Here is a 26,725-nt window from a genome sequence, read left to right on the forward strand (position 1 = left end):
GGATGGATGGATGGATGAATAGATGGATGGATGATGGATGGATGGATGGATGGATGAATAGATGGATGGATGATGGATGGATGGATGGATGGATGAATAGATGGATGGATGGATGCATGGATGTAAACCTCAAAAGGTTGTTTTTAAACTTATGTAAACAGCCTTTTACCATTTTGTCTCATGACTGATTTGTTTTCACTTGAGTTACACCGAATATAATGTATGTTACATCAAGTAAAGTAAATCAAAACAAAGATGGAAACACAGTCCAATGTACTTTAACGATGTTAGGCAATTTAAATGTTTTTGGCATCCAAATAGCCTAAAAGTTATATCATTAAATTCCTGTGAAACACATGTCTACACATTTCCTGTCACTGAAGAAGCCTCAAAAGAAATCCAATCTAACTCATAAACACTGGCTAGCCAGATGATGCTTTTTGCCATCACTGTTTGAAACCACTCGACAGATATTTAAATTTCAAGAAAACAGCTCCTTACTCAGAGATCAAAAACAATTAAACTAATGCATGTTGAAAGGTTGGCAAGTAGCTCCTTGAGCTTTGCACTAATACATGGATTAAATGGGAGTGAGTCAGACTCACTCCAGATCTGCTCCTGTCCTCACTCTTTCGATTCATTTTGAACCTTTTTCCACAAACACACAAAGCCCCCCAAATCAACCTTTTGATGTGTCATTAAGCTAAATGGGAGGAGACATGATGGAAGACCTGCACACAAAAACAAAGTATCACTTCATGGTGCAGTGACTTTATCTGCCTGTGGTGAGCAGCCATTTGGCCTGTTTAAACCTGCAAAGTAACCCTAGCTGTGGAAAGTACCCCTGGAAGTCTGACACACAAGGAGCATGTGCATGGGAGGCCTTTACCATCTACCGGAACATGCACACACATAGCAGTGTATTATCAGTGCAGTTTTCCACCAAACACAAAACCCAGACAAGAGCTGAAATACAGTAAGACCCCCTGCTTCTTACATCCTGTTCTGTTTCTGATGTTGCAGAGTAGTCAATCTGTCTGCACTTGTTTGAAGAGTTCAGGCATTGCAGCTAACCACTCACTCAGAGAACGTATCAGATGTCTCTGGTCACATTTTGACAACTGTAGGTATAGTGATTTTCACTAAGAGTGTCTTAGGTCTCTAATACAAGCCTGTGCATCTGCACGGTTCCAGACGCTTCTCTCCTTACACCTGGCCTCCTCTGATCTGGGGATCAAGAGCAGGCAGGTGGGCTTGCTTTTTCACCCCTATGAACCTAAAACAAAGCCGATTCAACTGTGTCCTTGCTTCAAGAGCTGCTGACAGTGTTGGGAGACCTCATAACTTAAAACATTCATCTGTCTTCTTCATCAGAGTCATAAAGAGGGGAAGCCCAAATGAAGTCAGTGAGCCCATAAACCAGGTCTTTAATTTGTTTGTATTTGCCCAGGAGCTACCGCTACTGTTGGCCCCTTGTTCCTCTGGACTGCAGTCATGAGTATAATCCCACAGGGTATCTGGTTTGATCAGATCAGAAGGAGAATTTATGAGCAACATTTAGGAGGCCCGACCTGCTGGATATGAAATGCACAGGTGGGATTCATTGTCTTTGTACCTCTCTGCTTGCACAGCAAAAAGGTGTCTTGAAGCGAAATGGGAGGGGAGGAAGACGTCTCACTATGCACCAGGTCTCATAAGATAACAAGCTGCTCTGGCTTTGAACATATAGAGCAGAATGAAAGATATACAGTATGGCAGGCTGTAGTTAAAAGATGCTGTGCTTTGTGACTTCACTGCTCGTTAGACTTGTTAAACTAAGCACTGATGTTCGTTCAAGTACTGAGCAGAAATACACCTATAACTTGAAGAGAAACCTAGATGGTTTCTGCTTAGTAATTTGGCATATCTGTCCCCATTGTAACAAAAGAAAAAAAATCTTAAAAACAGTAATATTGAAAAAAGTTAAGATAAACTAAATGCAATAGTTCCTACATATGTTTACATTAAAATAATTTTCATAAAGCGTTTGGTCCTATGAATTTAAAATTAAATAATTGAAAAGCTGAAGCAATTCTTTTTTTATTTATCAAGCATTTTTTTATGACAAATGAATGACTAAAGTACGTTTCTTTAAATTTAATCAGGATTAAATTTGTTCAAGAATAAACTGACCAGGAAATCCTAAACAGAACTAACAAGTAAGACTGATAATGACATTTACTTTCAGTCACAACAATATTTTCTCATAGATGTTCCTGATTCTGTTTTGTGTTTGTTCTTGATCACGAGGATTTTTCTACTTTTTATGATGTCCCTTTTTCTTATTAGCTCAACTGGAGCTTTCTATAGTGGTGTTTTTAACTCAGGGGCCCTTTGTTCAGGGAAATATTTTATTAATTCTGTTTAAAAACTAATGCACTAGCTGTAAAAACAGAATAACTGCACAATTCTTCCATAAAAATAAGAACTTATCTACAACAGCTAGAAATCTTTAGCTGTCTTTAGCGCAGCTTTAGATAAAATTTTAATCAATGAGAATAAATGCAGAAATGTACAAATCAAACAATAATGTATCCATGTCGGGTTAGGGGGCTTTATTAATCCCTTAAAGAGCAATCTGTCAAATGTTCCCCACTATGACAAATATTTCATTTTTTTTATTCATGATTTACATTCCATTATAGAACAAACCCGTACAAAGGGATGTAATGTCTGAAAGACAAAAAAAAGGGTTTGCAACTCACCTGGTGTGTTTTCTGTTGTGTAGTTTTATTGTTATTGTCATGGTGACTACTGCTGAGAGGCATCCACAAGCCCCAAGTATAAACCCCAGTTTGTCATCTGCAAAAAACACAAAATGTATAATAGAAATAACCTTTTATCAGCCATGCATTACGGCAAAATATTCCGTAGACCCTCACAATATAAGCAACATGGTAAAGGGCTAACAGGAAGAGTTGAAAGGAAGGAGATGATATGTAATCGCCTCAGGGTAAAATTCATCACTTAAAGTAATTATTTATTCTAGCAGAAGTTAATCATTATATGATGAGAGATCAATTCAAAGTGCTGCCTAAAGTCAGTGACAGCCCTAGTTTTGCTTTTAAAGAGATAACCAAAAGTGAAATCTTTTTTTTATTTTCTGATTGCAGATGTAGCCATGCTAAGGGTGAAGAAAAGTTCATTTTATTTTCCATTTTTTTAACAAAAGAAGGTTATTCTAAAGCTTTACTCATTTGTTTGTGTTGAAAGACAAAAGTTGTGAAAGCTGCTGTGGCTTTCCTCAACACACCTTACTTTTTCAAGAATGTAGTTATTTAAAAAAAAAAAAAAAAGATCTAATAGTTCTGACACTGTAAACCTTGTCACTGACTGACTGATTACTCAGTACACCTCAGGAATTAAGCTAATAATTACACCAAACAGTCCATCTGTCAAACAACTGCAAGTCTGCCCAGACCAGTTAGTTGGCGCAGATGTCAAACTTTTTTATAAACTTTAAAAAGTTGCCAAGAAGCAAATGATTCCACCGAACTGATGATTAACCTTCTCTAAAACTGTTTGTCAGCCCTCCATAACGTTGTTGCACAACTGTGCTGTTTAAACCAGCTTTAAGTTGTTATCCTGCATTATAGAGAAAACAACAAAACAAATCCATCTGTTTTTATTTACTGAGTTCAGATTTTGCAAACCATATAATTAAAAAAGGAGCTTAACTACCAAGAATAACCTGAAAAAATTTGAAAAAAATCAGTCATTGCTGATTTTTATCATTTCAGCTTCTTCAGTGAATCGAAGCATTAACTAAAGCACTAAGTTATTTTACTCTGGTTACAGGGAAATCTAAATAGGTTGATTCTTACTGAAACATTCGAGGAATGGTTAAAAATAAATCTATTAAAAATTGACTATTTTTTAATCTGCTAAATAAATTCAATTTTAGATCGATTGCAGCAATTGCAAGATTAGCAAATCTTTCCCAAATTGTTGATAACTTTATATACAATTGTTGTTTTGCAAATGATTTTAAGAAATCTGACATTTTTAAAGGAACCAAAGACAATTACACGAGCTTCCATAAGGGTAAAAAAGAGCAATACAAAGGAGAGGCAGGTGTATCTGTTATCACCAAGCAACGCCAACACAACTAAGAAGAGAAGCAGAGAAGCATGTTGTACATTCTTCAAAAAGATTTCTAAAGAGGTTGAAGGATTTAGAGACTCTTCCAACTAATCTTATTACAACTGGCATCAGATATCCACTCCTACTGCCCTGCTGACTTCCCTGTGGGACTTTGCTGATTTCAGCATGTTCTGCCTGCATGGAAGCACTGAAATCTTGTTAAGTGGCCTTGATTTGAACATCCATGTGCCCATGTTTTCACCCTTACATTGGGTTTTACCGAAACATTTCAATTTGTCCTTTTCATCACTCTTTGGTTTTATTATTGAGACTGATTTGAGATAATTAGAAGAAGATTAGTGTCACACAATGAATAAATTCACAAAATGTTAAGTGGGGAATATGGAAGACACAGACAACATTCTGAAATGTATAAAAGTACACAAAGTCATAATAAACAATCCCCAGAAGCATTGAAAGTATCCAGGTTTCTAAAGAGAAATTATACCAAGACCCAGGTTTAACTTTGATCTACCTGGTAGATATTAAATGCACCAATAATTTTGGGCTTTCCATATGTGGAGAACTGACATGATGTCAACCATCAGTTCCCTTCTGCTGAAAACACACATCATTAGCCCTCAGAGCGAACCATCATTGATCATAATATACAGTTATAGAAAGCTATTCAGGTTGAAGACTGTACATTTCCAGTCTCAAGTCAATACTCCATTTCAATCCAATAAATAATAACATAAAGAACCAAAGAAAATATTTTAGCTGACCTTCAAGACAACCAAACCTGCACTATTCTTTATATGCAGCGTTCAGAAAACTCACATATGGAATTCAATAACACTCACTTATGCGTCTTGTTCTAAATTGATGTAATAAACTGATCTTTTGGAATTGAAACTGTGCATTTGTTGCATACAAACCCCTGCAAAAACGCTTACCAGTCTGGGACCTGGCCATCTGACTGCAGACAAGGTTGTTTTGGACCATGGACATCTGGTTAAACACAGAATCCTGGGCTAAGCTGAGGTGACTACACAACCACATTCTGGCAAGAGGAATGCACCCAGTTTGTATTAATACCTCACAACAATCATGCATGTAGTGACAGTGGAAAGGAAAACTCCAGCAGCACCAGGCCTGGTGTAAGCGGCAATCTCCAGCTGGTCACTGCAGATTGATCCTCATAGCTAGGCTAGTACTAGCATCTAGCATAAAAGGCTCCTTCAGCTGCTTCATCTAGAGGAGAAACAGCTAAGCGGATAGGTTCAAAGCCATTCTTTCAATACAGTAGAGGCACATTTTGATAAAAATAAATAATCAAATGCTCACATTTTGTAACTGATTTGCTTCAGTTGTAAAAAAAAATTTCTGAAGATTTCCAGGATTAAAGGACTACTGTCTCAGCGTGATCTGGAAAAACTAATCCATGCGTTTATTTTTAGTCGAATTGATTACTGCAACGGTGTTTTCCCAGGTCTGCCTAAAAAGTGGATCAGACAGCTGCAGCTGATCCAGAACGCTGCTGCCCGTGTCCTCACTAAGACTAAGAAAGTAGAGCACATCACCCCGGTTCTAAAGTCCTTACACTGGCTCCCTGTATCTCAGAGAATAGACTTTAAAATACTTCTGTTAGTCTATAAATCCCTGAATGGCTTAGCACCTAAATACATCACAGACTTGCTATCAGTGTATCAACCCTCCAGACCACTCAGGTCTTCTGGCTCCAGCCTGCTCTGCATACCTAGAACCAGAACTAAACATGGAGAAGCAGCATTTAGTTCCTATGCTCCACTTATCTGGAACAAACTTCCAGAAAACTGTAAAAGTGCAGAAAGTCTGAGTTCCTTGAAATCAAGACTAAAAACACATTTGTTTAGGATTGCCTTCGACTGTTCTAGTTAAACAGTTCAACTAAAACATATTTTCTTTAATCCAACTGCTTTTAATATTCTTTTTTTGTTTCTGCATTTTTTATTTTTTTTTTTATTTTTTCTACTTGCTTTGATTCTGTTTTATCTTCCTGTATTTTAATCATGTAAAGCACTTTGCGTTGTCTTTGTACTGAATTGTGCTATACAAATAAATTTGTCTTGCCTTGCCTTGCCTTCTAATTACTATATTTACATTGACCATAGTTTATTTATTTACTGTATATGGCCTCAGGTTATGAGCTGTATTTAAATCCAAAAAATAGGCATTCATATAACAGCAGACACAGTTGGTAACACCATTGCCTTGCAGCAAGAAGGCCACTCATTAAAATGCAAACCTAGGGTTTTGTGCAAAGTTTGGATGTTACCCTCAAGCATACTCGAGGTTCTCACTTGGTATTCTGGCTTCCTCTCAGTCCAAAAACATTATTGTTAGGTCATTGTTTCCTCCTATTATTCTTATGTAGAAGTGAGCATGGGTATAGTTTTCCAGGGGGACCGTTGAAATAACATTTAAGTATGAAAGCTAAATTCATGCATTCTAAAAAGTAAATATTTTTTTTCAAAGAGGGTCCAAAATACAGCTGGCAGAAAAAAAAACACAGCAGCAGATCAGCATGGGCTCAGTTGCACAAGTTCATAGCTCTGAGGAACACAAGACTAAAAAAAGTTTGAAAAGCATCATGGGATTTAACCCGTAAAGCTGGAAACAAAACCAGATGGGTGTTTGATGAGTGGGTTTCATCAGACTAAAGATGCAGAAAGTTTTTTCTACCTTAGAGTTAAAATGAAAAAAAGAATGTATTTAACGATTACATTTTCCACACCCAACTATATAAAACTGAAAAAAAAAAAAAGATTCATTTCCAGCATTTACCTTTGGGAGTAATTTCAAAGACAATGCATATATTTGTGTTTTTCCCAGGCACCCTGAAGCAACATACTTATCACAAAGAAGCCATTTTTCAGAACGAGATGAGAAGTTTAATTGAGAGCTGTTGATTTTTCTCTCACTGGTAGGAAGGAGTGTGTTTGTGCCAAGAGCTACTGCTGTCACCTCAGGTGTATCTCACCCTGCATGACTTATTTTCATTAATGCAACTATCCTTGGAATTCAAAACAGGGTAAGAGGAAATGTCAGTCAAACAATACTCTGCGTATTACATAAAGACTTCAAACATACCTAGCTCCAACAAGACACAAAAGAAAACAGCACAAAGCAAGATACTGCACCTAGCCTCAGTATTTGGTTTAAGGTTCATTCTCAGGGCATTTTACATAGTTTAAATAAAAGAAATGAAAGAAATTTCAGGCAAAATTAGACACCATCCATTTAAAGAACAATTCTTGTAGAACAACCTTTCAACCATCACATCAAGTCAGGTGTATTATTCATATAAATCTTCTTCAAAAGAATGAATTTGTGGAGATTTAAATAGTATCAAGATAGTATATATACATTTGGTGTAAAAGTCTGTGAACTTTCTGAGGCAGAGACATTATTTTCACTGAAATTAAAATAAAGGAAGTAGAAAAATATGGCTTGCTTTAAAGTCTGTTGCTCTCCCTATTTGGCATTTAAAGCTTTGTCAACCCAAAGATCACCAATCCATCACGCAGGAGAATAATAAGTGGAAATTCAGAGGCCTAGTTTTTCAACCTTTTGTACCAGTACAAAACGATCTGTGCATGTCTGCCAAGTATCATTTTTCTTTATATGTCCACTGTAAGAAAAACTCTCAGTAGATAAAAATTAAACCAGAGGGGAATATGTTGTTGGCAGGTATCTAAAATCAAAACGGGGAGGGAAAATTACATCCAAAAAGGTCGAGCCAAGCTTCCAAACTAGGATGATTTGCATAAATTAATCACCGTAAGTTGTTGTACAATGAATGTTACTTAGAATATGAAATGAAGTAATTGCAAACTCAGAATTTACCTTTACAATTTCCCTTTTAGACAGACAATATAGATTCAACAGCCCAAATTTGCTCATCGCTGCACACCAACACATTCAAAGAACACATTTAAGACTGAGTTGTCCTGGTTTAAGAAACATGAACTGATCCCAGCTTTCCCTTGTAACATTAAACTGAGCTCTGTTTGAGAGTGACAGCTCTGTAAACCGAGAATCCTTTTGGGAGAATTGTATCTCCTTAAAGCATAAAGGATTTGGAACATTTACCCTGGAAGGTAAGAAGTCGGTACCTGCTGTGTGTGTGTCTGTGTGCACATGAGGGTGTGGTTCGGGTTGTTTTGCACTCAACTGTTTTTGTAAGGGCTCAGTTTTGATAATAACTGGACATGCAAAGGTGCAACTGCGGGGATTTGATATGAAATACCAACTAAAAGTAGAGTAATCAATCACAACTTAAAACTGAATAAAAAACTATGCACTGTTTTGTAAAGATGTATTTTTAGGTAAAGATCGAGGGGGGGGGGGGAGTTTGCTTCTTTATATGGTTTCCAGTGCAATAATTTGCCATTAGGTGGAAGAGGCTTTGTGTGAATGCCACCCTAAAAACATCATCCTAAGATGAAACATAGTGGTGTGTAGATGCTTTTCTTTAGAGAAGCTATAGACAGATTTACAGGAATATAAATTAAGATAAACACAAGGTAATCTTGGAATGTAAGGGGGAGGAGGCAAGCACTGCTTATACCTGGGCCTAGGATGTTCAGTAGGTGGGAAAGGGAAGGCAAACACCCAACCTGACAAGTAGACAGAAACAACTTCATATTCACACAATCCCACACTTACAGCCATACGGAATTAAAGCGTGGTTCTTACATTTCTGAAGAATAAATGCAATTATATGCAACATCAAGCTGCTTGGTGATGGTCTCATAGCCTTTAAATTTAACAAGGCCTGATTATAATTTTCTTTCTAATATCCCGAGACAACTCTTCCCTTTGCTTGCTCTGGTCCATGCTGAGTGTAGTGCACACCATGTCACCTAACATAGCAGTGACACCTGTAGCCCTATATATATATATATTGGCAAACTTGAGTTGCTAAATAGTGGGCACAACATGTCCCTTTGGTCACATTATTTTTCAGTCTTTTGCCCAGGTATGTTTTTTAATAAGTTTACTTTTTTTAATCATTCTGTTGAAGCATGGTTGAAAAAAAAAAAACAGGTACCAAGAATTTTGTCGTTGCTTTGGCCTTAAATATAATGCCATAGCTCACAGATCAAGCCCAGTTGGGTATGCAGCCTGGTTCGTCTTGCACTGTACCCGACTATGTTGAAGGTACAGCTTAAGTCCAAGATGCTTTGCTTATACAACAGAGACAACAAGCCTGAACCTTGTTATATCCGGTCACATCTAGAACGTCGCACTATATTGCATCGATAGAAGTAAGCATTTTGTTTGCCTACTGGTTTAATCAGAATCAGTTATGCCTTTGTTAAATCCACAACCCTATTTTGAAATTCAAACTTCACAAAACCTGGATGAAGCAGATTTCAGGTTATGTTGTTAATGCAATGCAATTTTATAAGTGAAATGCTAATTGGAGCATAATTCTATTACATGTACCAAATTTAAAATCTAATTTCATAGGTGCACTATGTGGGGACACACGATTCAGAAAAAAACTTTAATTTAGTTTGATAGGAAATACATTTTAAACTATAGAAACTGTGCTCCTTTTTTGTAAAAGGTAAATTTATGAAACACCTTGTTTGGACTCACTGTGACCTCTGGACAGACAGCAGCGGCTCATTAAAGTGACTGAGAGGGAGTCAAACTGGAAGTGTTGGTATTTATTGTTCAATGGCACGTCCTTCTCAACTTAATTACGACTTCTTTTGACTCTACACATCGTGCCGCAGTAATTCATATGAGGGGAGGAGGGCGGCTGCAGCTCAGTCTGTATTTAGCATTGTTTACTTGACTGGAGGTCACATCTGAACAATGAAGAAGAAGGAAATGGCTCCAGCAACACCTGCCACCGAGCTCCTGAGGCCATGTTGACAGTTGTTAGCTCAGATTTGTGTACAGGGAGCCATAGAGCGAGAGCAATCATTGTCACATACTGTAGATAAAAAGTCCTGCCATTCTGTGTTAACTTGATTAAACCCATCCTTCCCCAGGGAATTAATCATTCAAGCAAATAGTTCCTGGAAAAGGTACTTGCATTTGAACTAAGATGTCTATTGGGAAATAACACTTCATAAACACGGAATTTAGAAAAATGAGTCCAATAAAGATGGGCTGTTTGTTACATTACCATAAAAAGTTAATCTCATATGTTTTACGTTTTTAATATGTGAGCCAGTGGAAAGCAACAGTGTAAGAAAAAAAAACACAAATTAACATCTGATGCAAAACACATATTGAAAAAAGAAATCTGAGGTAAATATTGCCATCTGCTGGTTAAATTGAGAAACTACACCACACCTCCTTCACTAAGCTCATGGTCAGGGAAAGGACTGAGCTGATGTTTTAGGCATCTGCAGTAGAAGTTTAAAATTCACAAATTGCAAATTTAAAACTGGATGGCCAATGAATGAGGATTCAGCAAAGCTTTCTCAGTATCATAAACATCATGCACAGAGGAATTACATTTAACTTAAAACATTGGTTAGGCGATGTTTTACAGTCTTGAAACAGCATAAATGCTATAATTTCAAGATTTAAATATCAGAAAAAAACAGTTATGTCTAACATAAGATGTACTTTTGATGTAAATGATATGGCATCATCGAAATGTATTCAAGTCTATTTGTTCAACTTGTCTCTGCCACAGCCATCCCTCCACACGTACTGCAAGAAAGGCTGTATTTCAGTCTTTTCTGTTTTAGGAAATCAAAGATATCTGGCACAAGTACAGTTTCCAGCTTTGTGCATCAGAATTGTTTTTTTTACAGAAATAGCAGTACAGAAATGAACAGAAATTAGAAAGTATTAAAGATAGCTGCTTTTACGATAAGTAATGTTAAGAATTGATACGTTTCTAATGTGAAAACAAAAGATGTTGTGTAGTTTAGGTAAAGATGCAGCAAGTAAAAAGTATTTTCTGCTATGATTTGCTCTTTGGTACATCCAAGATCATCTACAAGCTCAGTAAATCTCAGAAGCATACTGTATGTAGAGAGTAGGAAATGGGTTTGGTCATCTTTAAGTAAACAGAAATTCTGCCGAAGAACGTTTGTTCATGAAAGAAAACTCTGTACTTAACAAAAGTATTACAATATTCTACAATTAATAGGAAAAATATATCTCAAAGTTCTGAAAGAAAGAAGTGGCTCACTTGTAATAAGGACTCTTAAATTAAAAATGTTAGTTTAGGCAGATGTGTACCGGTAGTTCTTTTTTGCATTAGATTGTATTCAAAGACACATAAAAAGAATCAACACCAGAGTTATTAAATGAGTTGAAATTGAATTGTCCCCAAAGTTTATATCAGTTGTTGTTTGCTTACTCAGAGCACATTAATTGTCATATACAATTTAATTTTCCAAAGCTGCTTTCCCACTGAAAACCTGGGTGATTCAAAGCCGGGTTGACGCACTAATAATTTGGCTTTTGGCTTTTTTTCCATTTGACCTAAAAGCCGAGTCTGACCCCCTGCTAGCAAGCTTTGTGGCCATTGCCACTGCATGTTTAATGACGGCATGACACTGGGTGACCGAGCAATGATGATGTCGACACTCGACAAGTAAATAATGAAAAGCAACATGGACGGGAGCCAGGGCGTAGTCAGTATTCTTTATTATTTCGCTCTTTTTTCCGTCAGAGTCCCTCTTATCAGCTCTGCGCCGTGTCGAAACCGAGTTTTTTTGGCTTTTTAGATCAGAAGTGACTGGTGTGTTGACGTCCATATATTGCTTTCAATAGCATCACTTAATTTAGCGGGTCAACCAGGCTCTGGTTTTCCCACAGCATGCCGATAAGAGCCGAGGCGATTATAATGCGGGTCGTTTGACTCCTCTCCAGTGTCGCTACAAGCATGCTTACTGTGAGGGATTGCCTTTGAGTCAATTAGTCGAGGCAATCAACTGGTTTTCCTTAGATAGAAAACTTTGAATCGATTTGACTGTATGATTTGTTGAACTGTGAAGTGCCATAAGATGACATGTTGTGAATTGGCGCTATATAAATAACCTGAATTAAATTGAATTGAATATACTCACAGACCACTAGGGGTGTGCGTACCCCAGGTTGGGAAATACTGATCTAGATCACCACCAAAATATAAAGGATTGTTCCTTGGACTGTGGTGAACCTTTGGTAAAAATGTCATTAAAATCTGTTCATACTTTTTCAGGCTATCGTGTACAAAGGCAGACAGACAGACAGACACACAAACAAAACACCTAAAAAGATAAACAGTGAACTTTTAGTCTCTCAGTATGGTTTAGATGTGTTAGTGGTTTCCAAACTGGTTTGTTATTAAAATGATACGTATTTATGAAGTTTGTTGCATTGACAAAATAGTTTGCATTTAAAAAGTGGTGAGTTACCCACATTTCTCTCCCTCTCCTCGTAACTCACCTGTAATACAGTACGGCTGCTTTCCTGTCCACTTCCCCTCCGCTAGACAGGTGCGCTCTGTCGACCTGTACAGTATATATCCTTCATTGCAGGTGAAGCCCAGGGTTTCCCCCTGCAGGTAATTTGTTCCATTCTTCTTGCCGTTCCTGGGTGTGGGAAGCCAGCCACATGATACCACTAAAGAGCAGCAGTATGTCAGAAAGTCAGGGACAAGAAGGGTATATTTAAAGAACTGGTGCTCCCAATTTACAAAACAGGAATGACTGTGTTCACCTGACAAATGAAAGCTATCAAATATTCATGATTATAGATTCAATTCAATATCTGATTAAGATAAATCACGTCTGTGACCCATAAAGTTGACAGAAATAAAATGTGTAAGTTTATCTCCAGTTTTTGCCTGTGAGCTAAAGGAAATCAAAGATAGACAGACAATGATCTTGTGACATGTGGTACCTGGCTCCAGGGCTTCCATTAAATCCTGATGATGTTGATGGGCCCGTAGTGTGGCGTTTCCCACCGCCAGGCTCTCAGAGATAAGGGTATCATGTATACAGAACTGCGCCCCTTCTCCCAAACACATCAACAACATGTCTGCTACCAAGGGGTCATCAGGTTTCAGAGGCAGAGGAAAGGCTGGAACAAAAGCAGTGTCGTGGCTCGATGGAAAAAAGTATGAATCCAAAAGGTACTGGGAGTCATAGGTGAAAAGGGAAGACATCTTTGATATGTTCCCTGGAGGAAGAGATTAACATCAGTGAAAATGTTTTGGAAAACAAGTTATGATTTTAGACTATGTCTGGCATTTAAGAAATACCATGCCTGTACAATATAGTTTTGGAAATGAGTAGGATGCAGCTTATAAACTAAAATCGAAATTCTGTAAATGCACTATAAAGACATAATACAATTTAAAAAAAAAAAAACTGACATGTTACAGTAACTTATACAGGGTTCGTTTTTTCAGTGGGTTGTTGTAGGTGTTGATAGCTGATGGCAGGAAGGATCTTTTGTATTGGTATTGATTTGCACCAGATCTGGAGAAGCCTCTGACTGAAGACACTTTGTTGTTTAAAAATCACCTGAACAAGATGCTTACAGTTGTCTAATCTTCTTCACTTTATGAAGAATTCTTCTGTGTGAAATCATATCAAGATATTCCAGAGGAGTTCCTACAAAAGAGCCGACCCACTTTATTCGCTTATTGAATTTTTTTAAGTAGAGGTTTTAACTTGTTCTTGTTTCTTCTTATATCTACCATCATCTCCCTAGTTTTGTTGATATTCAGGACCAGATGATATTTTCCACATCATTTCACAAAGCAGTTCACCAGATATTTCTGCAGATGACAGGACTGGTACTAAAAGTCGGAGGTGTATAAAGTAAAAGGAATGGAGAGAGTACCGCCCCCTGTGGTGCTCCTGTGCTGCTGACTACTTGATTTGACAACTGATCCTTCAGTCTAACAGACTGGTCTGTTTGTCAGGTAGTCCTTGATCCAGCCGATTGATGACTCCTGAGTTTTCTGGAGTTTCTGACAAAGTAAGTCAGAATCACAGGAGAAATCAAAGAACAGAATCTGCACAATGCTATCTGCCTTGTCTAAATGACAGTGGGTTTGTTAAAGCAGGTGTATGATGACATCTTGAATCCAATTCCACGCAATAAGCAAACTGCAGGAGGTCCTGATAGCTGGTTGTTTGAGGGGGTGAACCAACAGAATTCTCTAGGACCTTCGAGATGTCAGGGCAACAAGCCAGTAGTCACATAGGACTGTTGGCCAAGTCTTCTCTGGCACTGGAACAAGGCAGGATGTCTTCCACATCAATGAAACACACTAAGGTGTATAAGGTGCTGTAGAATCCCACAGAGCTGCTCTGCACAGGCTTTCAGGACTGTGGGGCTGACACCATGAGGAACTGGTGACTTATTATTCAGTCTCTCCAGTTTCCTCTTTACTTCACTTCTAGAGGCAAACAAGTGAAAGGTGGAGGGAGCAGCACCATCTTCTGATTTGGCCAAAAACAAGCTTATAGAAGCAGGAGAGTCGATGTCAATTTGACTGTTAGCAAAGAAGGATGCTGAGCTTGTTCCTGAACTGAATCTGTTGAGGAATGTATTCAGTTCATTGCCTTAGTCCAATCTTCAATCTGTCTGATCATCCTTCTGCCTGAAGCCTGTGATCCTCTTCATCCCTCACCACACATCTCAGCCTTTTTTCTGAATGCCTGCTGGCTATCTCTTTTCTGACCTTAAGTTGCTTCTGTAATAATAATAACTTGAATAAAGGATTACTGTGTTTAAATACACCATTCAGTAAGTAAAGGCAGTATAACTGAAACTAGTCACAATCTAAATGATTAATTACTTGCTCTTTTCATTTATTAGCAGGCCTAAAAAGATGAGTATTATTAGTATAATCTCACACTGAAAAAGGGCTGCAATTCTGTGAGAGCCAGCTTTGGAGATTTGTTTACTTCCCTTACAATTGTTCTCACTACAAAACCTCTCTAGGTATACCTGATACAAAATTAAAGTTTATTTAACAGGACAGTTTTGTAAATCAAGACAGCAGTTGCTTAGATATGATGCCCTGAGCAACACCTCACTGAAAAACAAGAAAAAACTAACTTTATTTAACATGTGCTTATTGAATAAAGTTAGTTTATTCTATAAACTAACTTTAATCAATAGGCACATGTTAAAGCCAAGCAAAATAGCATAGAAAAAGTTTTTGATTTATCTTTTTTTTTTAAATCTTTTTTTCTTTTATTGCTTCTAGTTTCATTATTTTGAAAATGCAATTAAACCCTTAAGTGTCTTAACAGCTGGTAACTATGTTAATGTTAAGTTTCAATGTTACTGAGGAATATTTAACTTTGATGATTTGATGCCATAAGCTCAACTGTTCCTCATACTCACATCCAGCCCCAAATGTAAAGATTTCCTCTGGCGTGGAATTAGCTGAGGATACGACCTTTCCAGATTGGGTCATTAAGTCATCCGATGGATCAGAGTTCATCTGGCCAAGGAGACCCAGGGTGTGATTGGAAAACTCTACTGGGAGCAGCACGGTAGCTATCATAGTTCCTTCGTAGAGACGGACCTCCACAGCAGCACCAGAGGAGAAGGTCACTGTCACATTCTGAGGACAGGGAGCAAATACAAAGACACCTAAAGGAGAATAAGATTTAAATCACCTAATTCAGATCTTGAAGATAACAAATAAGCAACATCAACACTTTTGAATTTCCATTGGTCTAAAAAGAACAGAATAGGATGCAGGCAGTGATAAAGAACTAGAGCAAAAGCAAGGTGCATGCCAAGTGGAAAACTGGTGTTTAAAAGCATTCAATAAAGCATTATCAGCAATACTAAGAACATTACATTTTAACAAACACTCTGTATTTAAGCGGTTTTCTTTTTCTCTGATTTTTCCAAATTAAGAAAAGGGAAAATCTACAAAAACACCGGTTTAGAAAATAAGCATTTCATTTTGTAGGACCTCTTAAAACAATAACAGGCAAATACTGCCATCTAGTGGCAAAAGTTAGCAACTACCAAAACCAAAAAAGCCAATTGATCACCCAAGTATTGTACCGTACAATGGAAAGATGATTTTTTTACATTCACTTAATGCAGAGTGTGTTTATCTTCACAAGTCAGAAAATGGCAACAATATACTTAACCACTTAATGAGCAATAATTAAAAAATGTAAGTCAACAGTGACAGATGAGACATTTCAGGATGGTAGGGAAAATTTGAATTGTACTGAAAGTTAATTGTCAGTTAGCTTTGCATAGCAGAAAATATCCCTTTAGCTCAATCTGGCTTGGTGAGGTGTTACAGTCTTTACTTGGATGAGTTAAACTGGTGAGAGGTGATCCAGAACTTTATGACTGAACTAAGAATGGGAAATATAAAACAGCTGACAGAAACTGGAGGTGCTCTGCACTGCAAGCCTTCGAAAGGACTTTCTGTTATTAAAAGTAAACACCAAATGAGAAAATTAAAATTAGCCCACCTTGCAGAGTCATCCATAATTGATCCGTAAAAGGCAGGATCTTCTGGTTCCTCAGCACCTGAAGTTGGTCGCCTGCTGCTCGTACCTCAATGACATCCGAGGAGTTCTCCTTCATGGCCACTGATGATAGCTTGGTAGCATTGACTAAGGTGCCTTAAAGGTGAACACAAACATGACTTTGTCGAAGCAGATTATCTTCTAGAGTTAACACTTTGGTTTGCTTGGTTCAGAGAAATTTTGAATAATTATCTGATTTTCTTTTCAATATATTTTAACCATTTCCTTCATGTTTATTGTTTTCCTTGGGTCACAACGTCCTTAGTTCATTTACTTGTGTTTGCTATTTCTAGATTGGTGCTTCCCAATTTAGTCTAACCTTGTTGTATTTTTGTTCTCCTTTTAGTTTATTTGGTTATTGGGACATTTTTAATTATTTCTGTTTCACTCTTCCCTTAGTTTCTCTGTGATCCTGCTCCACTCTACATTTTCTTTCTGCCTTAGTCGTTTGCTGTTTCCTCTGATTAGCTCTTACTGTTTGCCATCTCCCTACCTGAGTCTACATACTCATCTATGTATTTGTCCCTACAGGTTCCCTCTGTTGTCAGGCCTGTTTTTCTTTATTGCTCTGCCTGGTTTTTTGTTCATGCCCTGTCCCTAGTTTTCCTTTTACCTTTACTTGGCAGTTTTTCTATATGAACTTTTTGACCCACTGCTAACGACTACATAATAACAGTCTCCATCTGCATTTGATCGAGTTCCAATCTCACAAAACATTGATCAATTCTTGTCACCTACAATTCATGAATTTTACTATCATCTTTTTTTTGGAGGAGAACCGTGAAATTTCTCTTTACCTGGGTGCTGACAAAAGAAGACAAAATTCATAAATAATAAATAATCCAAGAAATAAATCACTGCAGGGGCCTAGAGCAATTTATATCCAGACAAAATCTACGTTTAAATTGATACAGTAGGACCATTTGGATCAAATATGGGTGAAAATAGACTTTAAAAGCGAACTCACCATTCTTCAGTTTTAGTTGTGTTGTTCTAGCCTGAACTCTCAGCTCTCTGTGTCCTGAAGACACCAGGTAATACTCTCCTCTGCCACTGAAGGTGTAGCTGAGGCCGTCAAATGTTATAAAATGCAGATTCCCAAAGACAACACCTGCGAAGCAGCAAGAAAGAAACAAAATGAATGACTTAAACCAACAGTTTGCCACAAATATTAAAGTTTCTATTTGTAGTTTATGTTTAATTGACATATATATCATCCACATCTATGCTCCCAGTTTAACTCAATAGCTTTCAAAAAGTTTGGTTTTACCTTCTGCTCTTATGTGCCTTTGTAGAAAGTGTTTGGAGGAAGGTAAAGCAGTCAGATTGAGGTAAACAGTTTTATGAGAAAACAGGTCTCAAAAACCAAAATCAAAAGGATAGGAAGCTAATAAACAACAGAATTACAAGTCATTACATTACTGATGCTATTCTGTGACTACCTCGTATAAAAACAAATTTTTAATGTTATCATAACAAAGCCATACCGTACGGATGACTCATGTCAGAATAATGTTAGACCTTTACTGTAGTGTTTGTTTTTAATACACAAACTCATGCAATATCACAGTAGAATCAACCATTAAACTGTATTTTGACTTTTAAGGGTTTATCTAAAAAGTATATTTCTACAATTTTGCTTAAAAAGCTGATGTTAGCAGGTGAATAACCTGGAATATCTGCTGAAAGAGCTAGCTGAAATCAAATGCTTTACAGATTAGCCTTTTCTTTTTTGTAATAACCGTAGTTACTGTTAAATAAAGTTTCCTTTTAAAAAAAGCTGTTTTAATAAATTAACAGTTTGTGTTTTGAAAATGGAAGCCGAGAACGGTCGTACTCAAAAAAAATTTTCCTTTGCCTTCTTGAGATAACGTCATAACTATCTCGTTATCATGAGAAAAGTTATTGATTTCTCGAGATAATGAGATAATCGACCTGTATGAGTAATGAATGAGGCTGACTTTTTCAGTTTCCTATTTCTTTTCACTAATTGTCAGATTGGGATGTATGATTGGATTATATGGAATACAGTAGAAACAAATCGGACTGTTTTTTTAATGAAAATCTTTGGGGGTTAATGTATCTTTTACCTGTTACAGGTCTTGATCATTCAAACACCAGGTGCTAAGGCACCGCAGACATAGGACTAATTGCTTAAGAATCAAAAGTGGAAGCAAATCATACACACCAACAAAGTTGTCTTACTACCTAAAAGTTGAACAAAGGATTATTTACAGAATAACACATAGGCTGCCATGACTTATACTTATAAACTCTCTACTGCTGTTGTGGTATTGAAGGACGTAATCAGTTAAAGATATAACAATCATCACGCTATGATGAGATGATTGGTGAGAAAACTTTAATCTTGTTATCACGAGAAAACGGCTTTCATTATCTTTAGATAATGAGAAACTCTAGAAAGAAAACCATGAAAAAGTATCTGAGTGACACAGCCACTCTCGGCTTCCGTACATACAAACCCCTACATTTATTTTATTTATTTTTTAAAGAGAAATGTCTAGTAGCTCTCTCTCAGACAGATGAGCAACTGTGAGTAGCAACAGATGCTGGAGGGGAACAATGCTACAGTATGCTACAAAATAAAATAAATAAAATGACAATTTTGAGAATTTCCAATTGCAATACTATTTTATGTATAAACACTTTGACTTTTTGATTCCATTATGGTTCAACCTGCTCTTGGTGGCTGGTATCTGCGACATCCACTGGAGGGTCGATGGTTTAGGTAGATGTGGCAGAGGTCGCTCCACAGGCAGCAGTAACAGAAGCTCGTCACATCATAAAGCCAGTGGGAATACCCAGGAACCTGAGGGGGCTCCCTGTAGGGGGGTGAGCCCCAGTTATGAGCACGGTCTGGAGTGCTGCCACCCACAGAGTCGCCCGTCAGGACCAGAGCACCGCTGTGGTCATAGCAACACTGCTGTCCCGATCCATGATTTGAGCTGCAATTGAAGAGTAAAACACAAGCAACAAACTTTATATTACTCAAACTTAGATGTTTAAAAAGTTCCCCTGTTATTATGCTCCCCCCTAACCTGGCCTGAATGGCTCTGACACAGTGGACACTACCAGGGTGGTAAGTACACACACTGCCCGTCTCAATGTTACAGCTGTAATCAGTCTGAGGAAAAGAAGGCATCAGAAGTACAGCTGTCAAAATGCTCACTTTTTGAATATTTCACCAAGAGGGGACAAAATGAGTACATCATACAGTAATTTCTGTGCAGATGCTCACATGAAATCTCCCCGTGTCTGCTCGAGCCTGAGCCAGTGTGCACGGACAGGGGATGAGCTCATCCAGGAAGTTAGGCAGCTTCTTCTCTAGATTGTCCCACTGCAAACATTTCTTTTGTGCCCAACGGGACGAATCATCTCTGAAGGCCTGCGACAGGTGCCAGGCCAAAACATGACCTTCACTCCACAAAGCCTGCAGATTCCTGGAAAGAACAACCAAGTAGAAACAACACCTCAAAAATTATGATTTTAACATTTAATTAAAGAGAAACTATTTTAACTTATGTTTGATATTTCTCAGACAAAAATATTTTCATATTAATATAAAGAGATTATGAGATAAAATGATAAGTTTGCCTTTTCTTAAATATTGGGTAAATGGTGACTTGGTAACTGCCATCTTAAAAATATTAGATGTATATAAACATTCACAAATGCTGTTAAAATCATCCATTTCATTTAAGCAATATTCTGTAAATCGGACAATGTTCTTATTTGATCTATTTATCCAAGCTATAGAAGTATGGTTCACTGAACCTCAGGTTTTATGCACACATGGGTTTTTTATATACAGAAACTAGCATGTACAGTATGTTGCCATCATTGGTCAACATATGAAATAAATTAATAACATCATATTCTATGCAAGAGTAACATCTCTCCATAAAAATATTTACATGATAAAAACTTTCAGCTATTCATCCAACCAGAAAAATCCTATATTAAAGGTATAGTGGAGGATTTTTGGGAATGCTAGGAAAGACCTCTCCATTTAAAAAAAAAATCAAATATACAACGCCTACACGTGTGAGAGCATGCATGAGCCAATGTCTCCTCACGTACTCTCTGTTTGAAAGTTGCTGTTGGCATTGCTCATACAGGCTTACTCTCTAAAAGAATATTTGCAATTTTTCCACAATGTCAGACTCACTACCCGTATGTGAAAATGAAGATGAGCACGTCGGACGGCCTTACGTAAACATATCACCAGAATAATTGACAATTAGGAGGACCACTTATTTTGATGATCCATCCGGAAAAAGCACATCCTCCACTATACCTTTAAGTAATATTCATTAACATAATCAGTGTTCAGAAACTCTTAAATGAAATCTCCTAAACTCCATTGAAAACAATGTTTGCAGAAACTAATTAGTAATCTGTGACTCCTTGAGTATCAACACAAATTAACGTATCACATTACGCAGAGGGCAAACTATTGATTTATATAATAATACACTTGAAAGGGCAAAATGCTGCAAAATATTTAGAGCAGGGTTGCCAACAAGCTTTGCAGCTGAAATAAAATGTAAATGCTGTTTTTCTACTGCAGGTTGAAAACTCCACCAGTGTAAAAGGCATGAAGAAACAGGCCGCCCTAAAAGGATACATTTCAACCCATTTTTAAGCTTTTTCTACATAAAATTTGAAATTGCTGCAGAATTATACCTTTCTCCCTCTGATTTAGAACTTGCAGTGATGCGAATATTCCCCAACTCCCACAAAGAAAACTCTTCTCTGGGTTCAGGGAGGAAGCTGAAGTCACCCGTGTTGGGAATGTTCCGACCCAGAGAGTACAGGTATCTTATCTCTGCCTGCGGAGCGGACAACCCCGCCACGGTCCTGCTGACCTCTCTGTAACCCCACAGCTCCACGTCGATCTTCTCTGATCCAACTAAAGAGCTGTTCCAGGTCATCCTCAGCTGTCCTGCCATGTTTGGAGTGCCATAGTTCTGCCACAGTGTTGAATTCACAAGGGTGACTTTAAATGAAGGATCTGCTTTGCTGGGATACACTGAGAGAACAATAACAGAGAACGTGTTTAGATCAGGTTAATCAATCAACAGAAAGTTTAAAAAGTCAATAAATTACTGTTTATTATTATTATTGCCTTTATAGCTTGGATAATGTGTTAGTATCAAGTTAGCCATGCAAATAAAACTAAATTTAAAAAAATTTAGTTAGGACCCTTGTTGAACTTTTGTATTCTTCCTGCAGTGGCCGATCTAGTTCAAAAATATGTATTGCACCATTATTACCACTGAATCAATGATTTTTTAGATGTATAATAGGAGGGCTGCACAGATTTATCAGCCGGCAGATCGATCAGCCACAATTTTCTTAAATTTGGGAGATCTGTGATCGACCAACACTTAGATGTGAAACCAATCTTTTCTCCTGAGCTGATCTACCTCTGTAAAGGTCTGAAAACCACCCACAGTCAAAGCCTTAAACTTTATTTACATTTGAGAGCAGTTATTTCAGGAGTTTTTATTGTTTCAGGGGCAATGCTGAGTGTTTTTTAAGTAAGATAAGACTGAAATATCTTGTGTCTATGAGGGGCCGTTTAGGACAGAAACTGAAAGTGTTTCTACTGTGATGTATGCATGTCATAGTAATGTGTTTGAGAGGAAAACATATTTTTGTTGAGTGTGTGTGTGTGTGTCTACTGATGTGTGTGCATGGTTTTATTGGTGTACGTGAGAGGAAAAATAGTTTCTGTCCTAAACGGCCCCTCATATGTGTCCTGTTATCTTATAACAACTGACACCGTCATTTATCAAAAGAAATCTGTATCTGTCAAAGTCGGACTTAGCGTGTCAATCTTTTTAAAGATCAGTTATCAATGATCGGCCAGAAACCTGTAATCAGTTCATCCCTGTAGTAAAAAAAACAAAAACAAAAAAAAAACATGTTCCTCAAAATAACCAAGCAGCAAATTTACCCTCTTATTATGGCCTACACCTAAAACTCGCACCTCTAGAGTCATTCACCCTTTAGTTTAGAGGGGTACTGCTTAGTTCCTCCATAAATCACAATATTAAATAATCCTTTAAAAAAAAACATGTGTCTGGATTATGATCTGGATCATCATCAAAATGTCATGGAATGTTCCTTGGCCTGAGGCGCACCTCCAGCAAAAATATTATGAAAACCTGTTTTTAACTTTTCAATTTATCCCGCAGTAGTACACAGAGAGTCAGACACACACACACACACACACACACACACACACACAAACTCTCCTAAAAACATGACCTCCTTGGCAGAGGTAATAAATAGAGAAAACAAGGACAGGGGAAGCACTTATTCTGCTGTACAGGCATGATTTCAGAAACCACTTTTAGGAAACCTGGAGGTGAGGATTATTGTGCTGTGCAGAAAAATATCTTTTCAAATGTATTGCTTTGGTACATTGTTATTCTAAGCCAGGGGTGTCCAAAGGAATTGTGAGCCAATTGATGTTCCTTAATTCTGGCCTCTGCAGGTCCAACATCCTGCACCTTTTAGATATATATCTTCCTCACATCAGCAATAAATGGTTGAAATACCTCCCAGTAATCTCGAGTCCTCATAACGAACTGATATTTGACTTTGGTGTCTTCAACCAGAGACACATCTAAATGTTTACAGTTCAGCAGAAGTCTGTTAATTGGACATTAATGGTGATGCTGAAGTAGGAGCATATCTAAAACAGGTAGAACACTTGCCTTCGATGATAGGACAACCCTGCTCAGATGATCAACTGCCAGGGTTGATAGCAATTTACTTTTTTTACTAGTTTTAAATAACTTCTCAGAACTCTGTAGGAAATAAAAAACAATATCAGTCTTCTACAGGTGAACAGGTCCAACAAAAGCTTCCTTTCAAGGTTTAAAGGAAATATCTCCTCCAGTAGCTTACTCTGGTTGCATACCACCAAAGTTGTCGGGATCTCAGCACTGATGCTGGTTTGAGTCGTCCCATTCTGATTACTACTCATCTGTTCCACCATCACCTATCAGCACATAACCAGCCTTCAGACCAAACATCAGTGGCAGATCATTTCGAGCCATTGGGGAGGTCTATTCCAACATTCTGATTCCTGACTTTCTGCCTGTTTGCCTGATGTGATCTGTCCCTGTTTCTGAGCCTGCCTGGTCCCTGTCTGACCTGACTGCCTGTCTGCGTTGACTAATCCTGATCTGTTTGCCTACCTGCTCGTTGTCTAACCTAAAACAGTTTCTCGACCTCATCCTGGATTTCCCTCTGGTGCCTCATTGGACTATTGATAACCTGGCTCTGACCCTGGACTTCAATCCTGACAACGGATTCTGGTTTGTCCTCCTGTTCCTCCTGCCTACTATTGTCCTCATGGTTCTGACCCACTGCCTGCACACGGATCATCGGCTGGAGTTATTCTCTGGGACTTCCTGACCAGTGACAGTAACATCAGCGCTACTGTCAACTAACTCAAATCCCACATTGAGGACTAAGAGAGGGTTAGTGACCATTATGTTTGGGATTGGTACAGTACATATTATAAAGCTAACATTGTTTCTAATCTTCTGTCTCCATTTCCAGAGGTCCCTTCCCTAGTCGCTGACACCACCTGCAGCAAATTCATTTCAATAAACTGTGTTAAGCTTTCACAAAGGTTGTCTGGTTTGAATTCTGGGTCCACCTGTTCTGATCATTACAAAATTAAGCTCTAAGAAATTATTGCCACATGTTGGATTCTTCAATATTATTTATATTTTTACTTTATTTGTTAGCAATCAAAGCACATTTAGTGTATTTAAAAGCAGCAAAAACATGTGCCCGGAGGTAAAATATTGCACATGGTCTCTATGGGTAAACAAGGAATACCATAGACATACATTATGCCTACTGGAGAAATGATGAAATCAAGATATTCAGCAACACAGAGAAAAGGGACCTAAAGAAAGAGGAAAAGATTTCTCTGCCATGTTCAGTAAATACACACACCCTTACTAGTATGGATGCTCGTAATAGCAATGTTATTCTTAAGCTCTTAGTCATATAGTAACAGAAAAGTTGATATAAAATGTATGATATTCTCCAATTCACAAAAATAAGCTGCCAGCAAATGGCACACAACAATGTTTCTGCTGATCACACCCAGTGTAAAAATGATGTTCAGGGTCAAAAAGGACTAAATACTAATAGGAAATTAGTCTATGTATAACTTACAATTAGATGTTGCTTAATTTGAAAAGGATTTTTTTTATTGTAATTTACAAAGTCCTTTGAAGGTACATCGTAAACTCAGCTGGACTGGATGAGCACTCATTGTGATTCACTTTGGTTCCTCCAATAAGCCTTACTGCATGGCACATGTCAGTATTTTAGCTTTGCAAGCCAGAGCCAAATGTCTGAGCAAATAGAAACATAATTCCCCCTTTAAGCAGTTAATGTTTATTGGGCTTAATGCCTCACTGGGTTAATGATTGGAAAGAATATATAGATTTAAATGCAGTTTTGTTATTGACAGTTATTTGAATAGGAAATCCAAGTCAAATAGGTTTTTTTCTGCCTTGTTGACTTGAAGGTGGTAGAAAGATTGGAACAGCTGAATGTTCCAGTAACTGTACTCGACAGCTCAACAAAGACCTCATTTTGGTGGTAGACCTAATCAAATTATGTCTGAAGGTTCTGGTAAGGTCAGCTGTTTCAGTAGCATGCTGATGATTTGACTGGAGCATCTCATACAATATAAAGCATTTTTCTAAAAAGCCTCAAGGAGTCCTGTAACATTTGAGTCAATCTGAGGGATTAACCCTCATACTTTTACGTCTTTTTATAGATAATCTAAATTTGCCATCCTGTCCTCACATTACTGTAGTTAAACTTGTTTTTGTAATAAAGCACAGCAGCATCTCCCCCTGGTGTCCCTCAGCTCTCTGAACATTTCAGACATTTAGTTTCATAAACCAGATAATTTAATTCCCTGAAAAATCTTTGGTATATTTATTGTGAACATGTGAGCCCAACATGAAACAGTCTGTCCAGCAAAGAGAAAAAGTATGCAGTTTTCTAGAAAGCCACACTGCATGCACTTAATTTAAGAAATAAGTCAACATTTCTAAAATTAAGTGTATTTACCCTTAATTTGAGCAGGTAAATGACATAGTTAGCCAATGGGATGAGTATTTTTTCTCTTAAAATAAGATAATTAGCTAATATGCACTGGAAATAAGACAATACAATTCATTCATCCTTCCATTTTCCATCACGCTTATCCCAAGTGGGGTCATGAGGGGTGCTGGTGCCTATCTCCAGCTGTGTACGGGCGAGAGGCGGGGTACACCCTGGACAGATCGCCAGTCCATCGCAGGGCGGCACGCAGACAAACAATTTAGAGAAGTTAACCTAACAGTAATGTTTTTGGACTGTGGGAGGAAGCTGGAGTACCCGGAGAGAACCCACACATGCACAGGGAGAACATGCAAACTTCATGCAGAAAGACAGCAGGTCAGGAATCAAACCTGGAACCTTCTTGCTGCAAGGCAGCCACGATGCCCACTGCAACACTGAACAATACAATAATTTTTTATTTTAAGTGTAAAATATCTTGTTCCATTTGCAAAATGTCTCACTTACCTTCTCAATTCAAGAAAAATGCACTTATTTTAGGTAAAAATTTACTTTCTGTATTTTTATGTTAGTTTTTTGCACTGCACGTGTGCTGGAGCGTTTTGCCCCAGATGGTAACTACGCTTTTAACGGATGCAAGATCATGTTTACAGTTATATATATATTCTATAAATTGCTGTTTAATTTGAAGCTTTAAGAAGCTTGTGAAAAAAACAATGATTTGTTTTTAAAAGATTGATTTTATAAACATAAATGTTGTAGAGGTTAGGGGGTAGAGCAGCTGTAGGCAGAGAGGCTCCAATTGAGATTTTGTTGTTTTTTAGAAGTTCTTGTGACATTTAAGGAACCAGACAGGTACAAGGAAAAAATCTTTGAATAGGAAACATAAAATATAATTTGTGTAATATCTCATAAAAGTTTTGCAAGTTCAA

The 26,725-nt window shown here is 37.6% G+C and overlaps 1 protein-coding gene across 2 annotated transcripts in view; it reads right to left on the reverse strand.

Moving 5' to 3' along the window:
• Positions 1-26,725, reverse strand: part of LOC107103251 (sushi domain-containing protein 2-like) — a 31,841-nt gene that overhangs the window by 3,712 nt on the left and 1,404 nt on the right. Inside the window, exons 4-14 of one of the 2 annotated variants that reach the window (XM_015402871.1) lie at positions 26,186-26,238; positions 21,366-21,711; positions 19,918-20,119; positions 19,718-19,803; positions 19,356-19,624; positions 17,626-17,769; positions 16,602-16,754; positions 15,499-15,750; positions 13,033-13,311; positions 12,577-12,753; positions 2,745-2,841 (exon numbers count right to left, since the gene is read on the reverse strand). In XM_015402871.1, coding sequence (XP_015258357.1) covers positions 2,745-2,841; positions 12,577-12,753; positions 13,033-13,311; positions 15,499-15,750; positions 16,602-16,754; positions 17,626-17,769; positions 19,356-19,624; positions 19,718-19,803; positions 19,918-20,119; positions 21,366-21,711; positions 26,186-26,238 — 2,058 coding nt within the window. The remainder of the gene's footprint in view (positions 1-2,744; positions 2,842-12,576; positions 12,754-13,032; positions 13,312-15,498; positions 15,751-16,601; positions 16,755-17,625; positions 17,770-19,355; positions 19,625-19,717; positions 19,804-19,917; positions 20,120-21,365; positions 21,712-26,185; positions 26,239-26,725) is intronic. The other variant, XM_015402872.1, reaches the window with a different exon arrangement.

The sequence above is a fragment of the Cyprinodon variegatus genome, unplaced genomic scaffold, assembly GCF_000732505.1.
Source record: "Cyprinodon variegatus isolate N-32 unplaced genomic scaffold, C_variegatus-1.0 Scaffold1403, whole genome shotgun sequence".
In the NCBI taxonomy this organism is placed as follows: domain Eukaryota; kingdom Metazoa; phylum Chordata; class Actinopteri; order Cyprinodontiformes; family Cyprinodontidae; genus Cyprinodon; species Cyprinodon variegatus.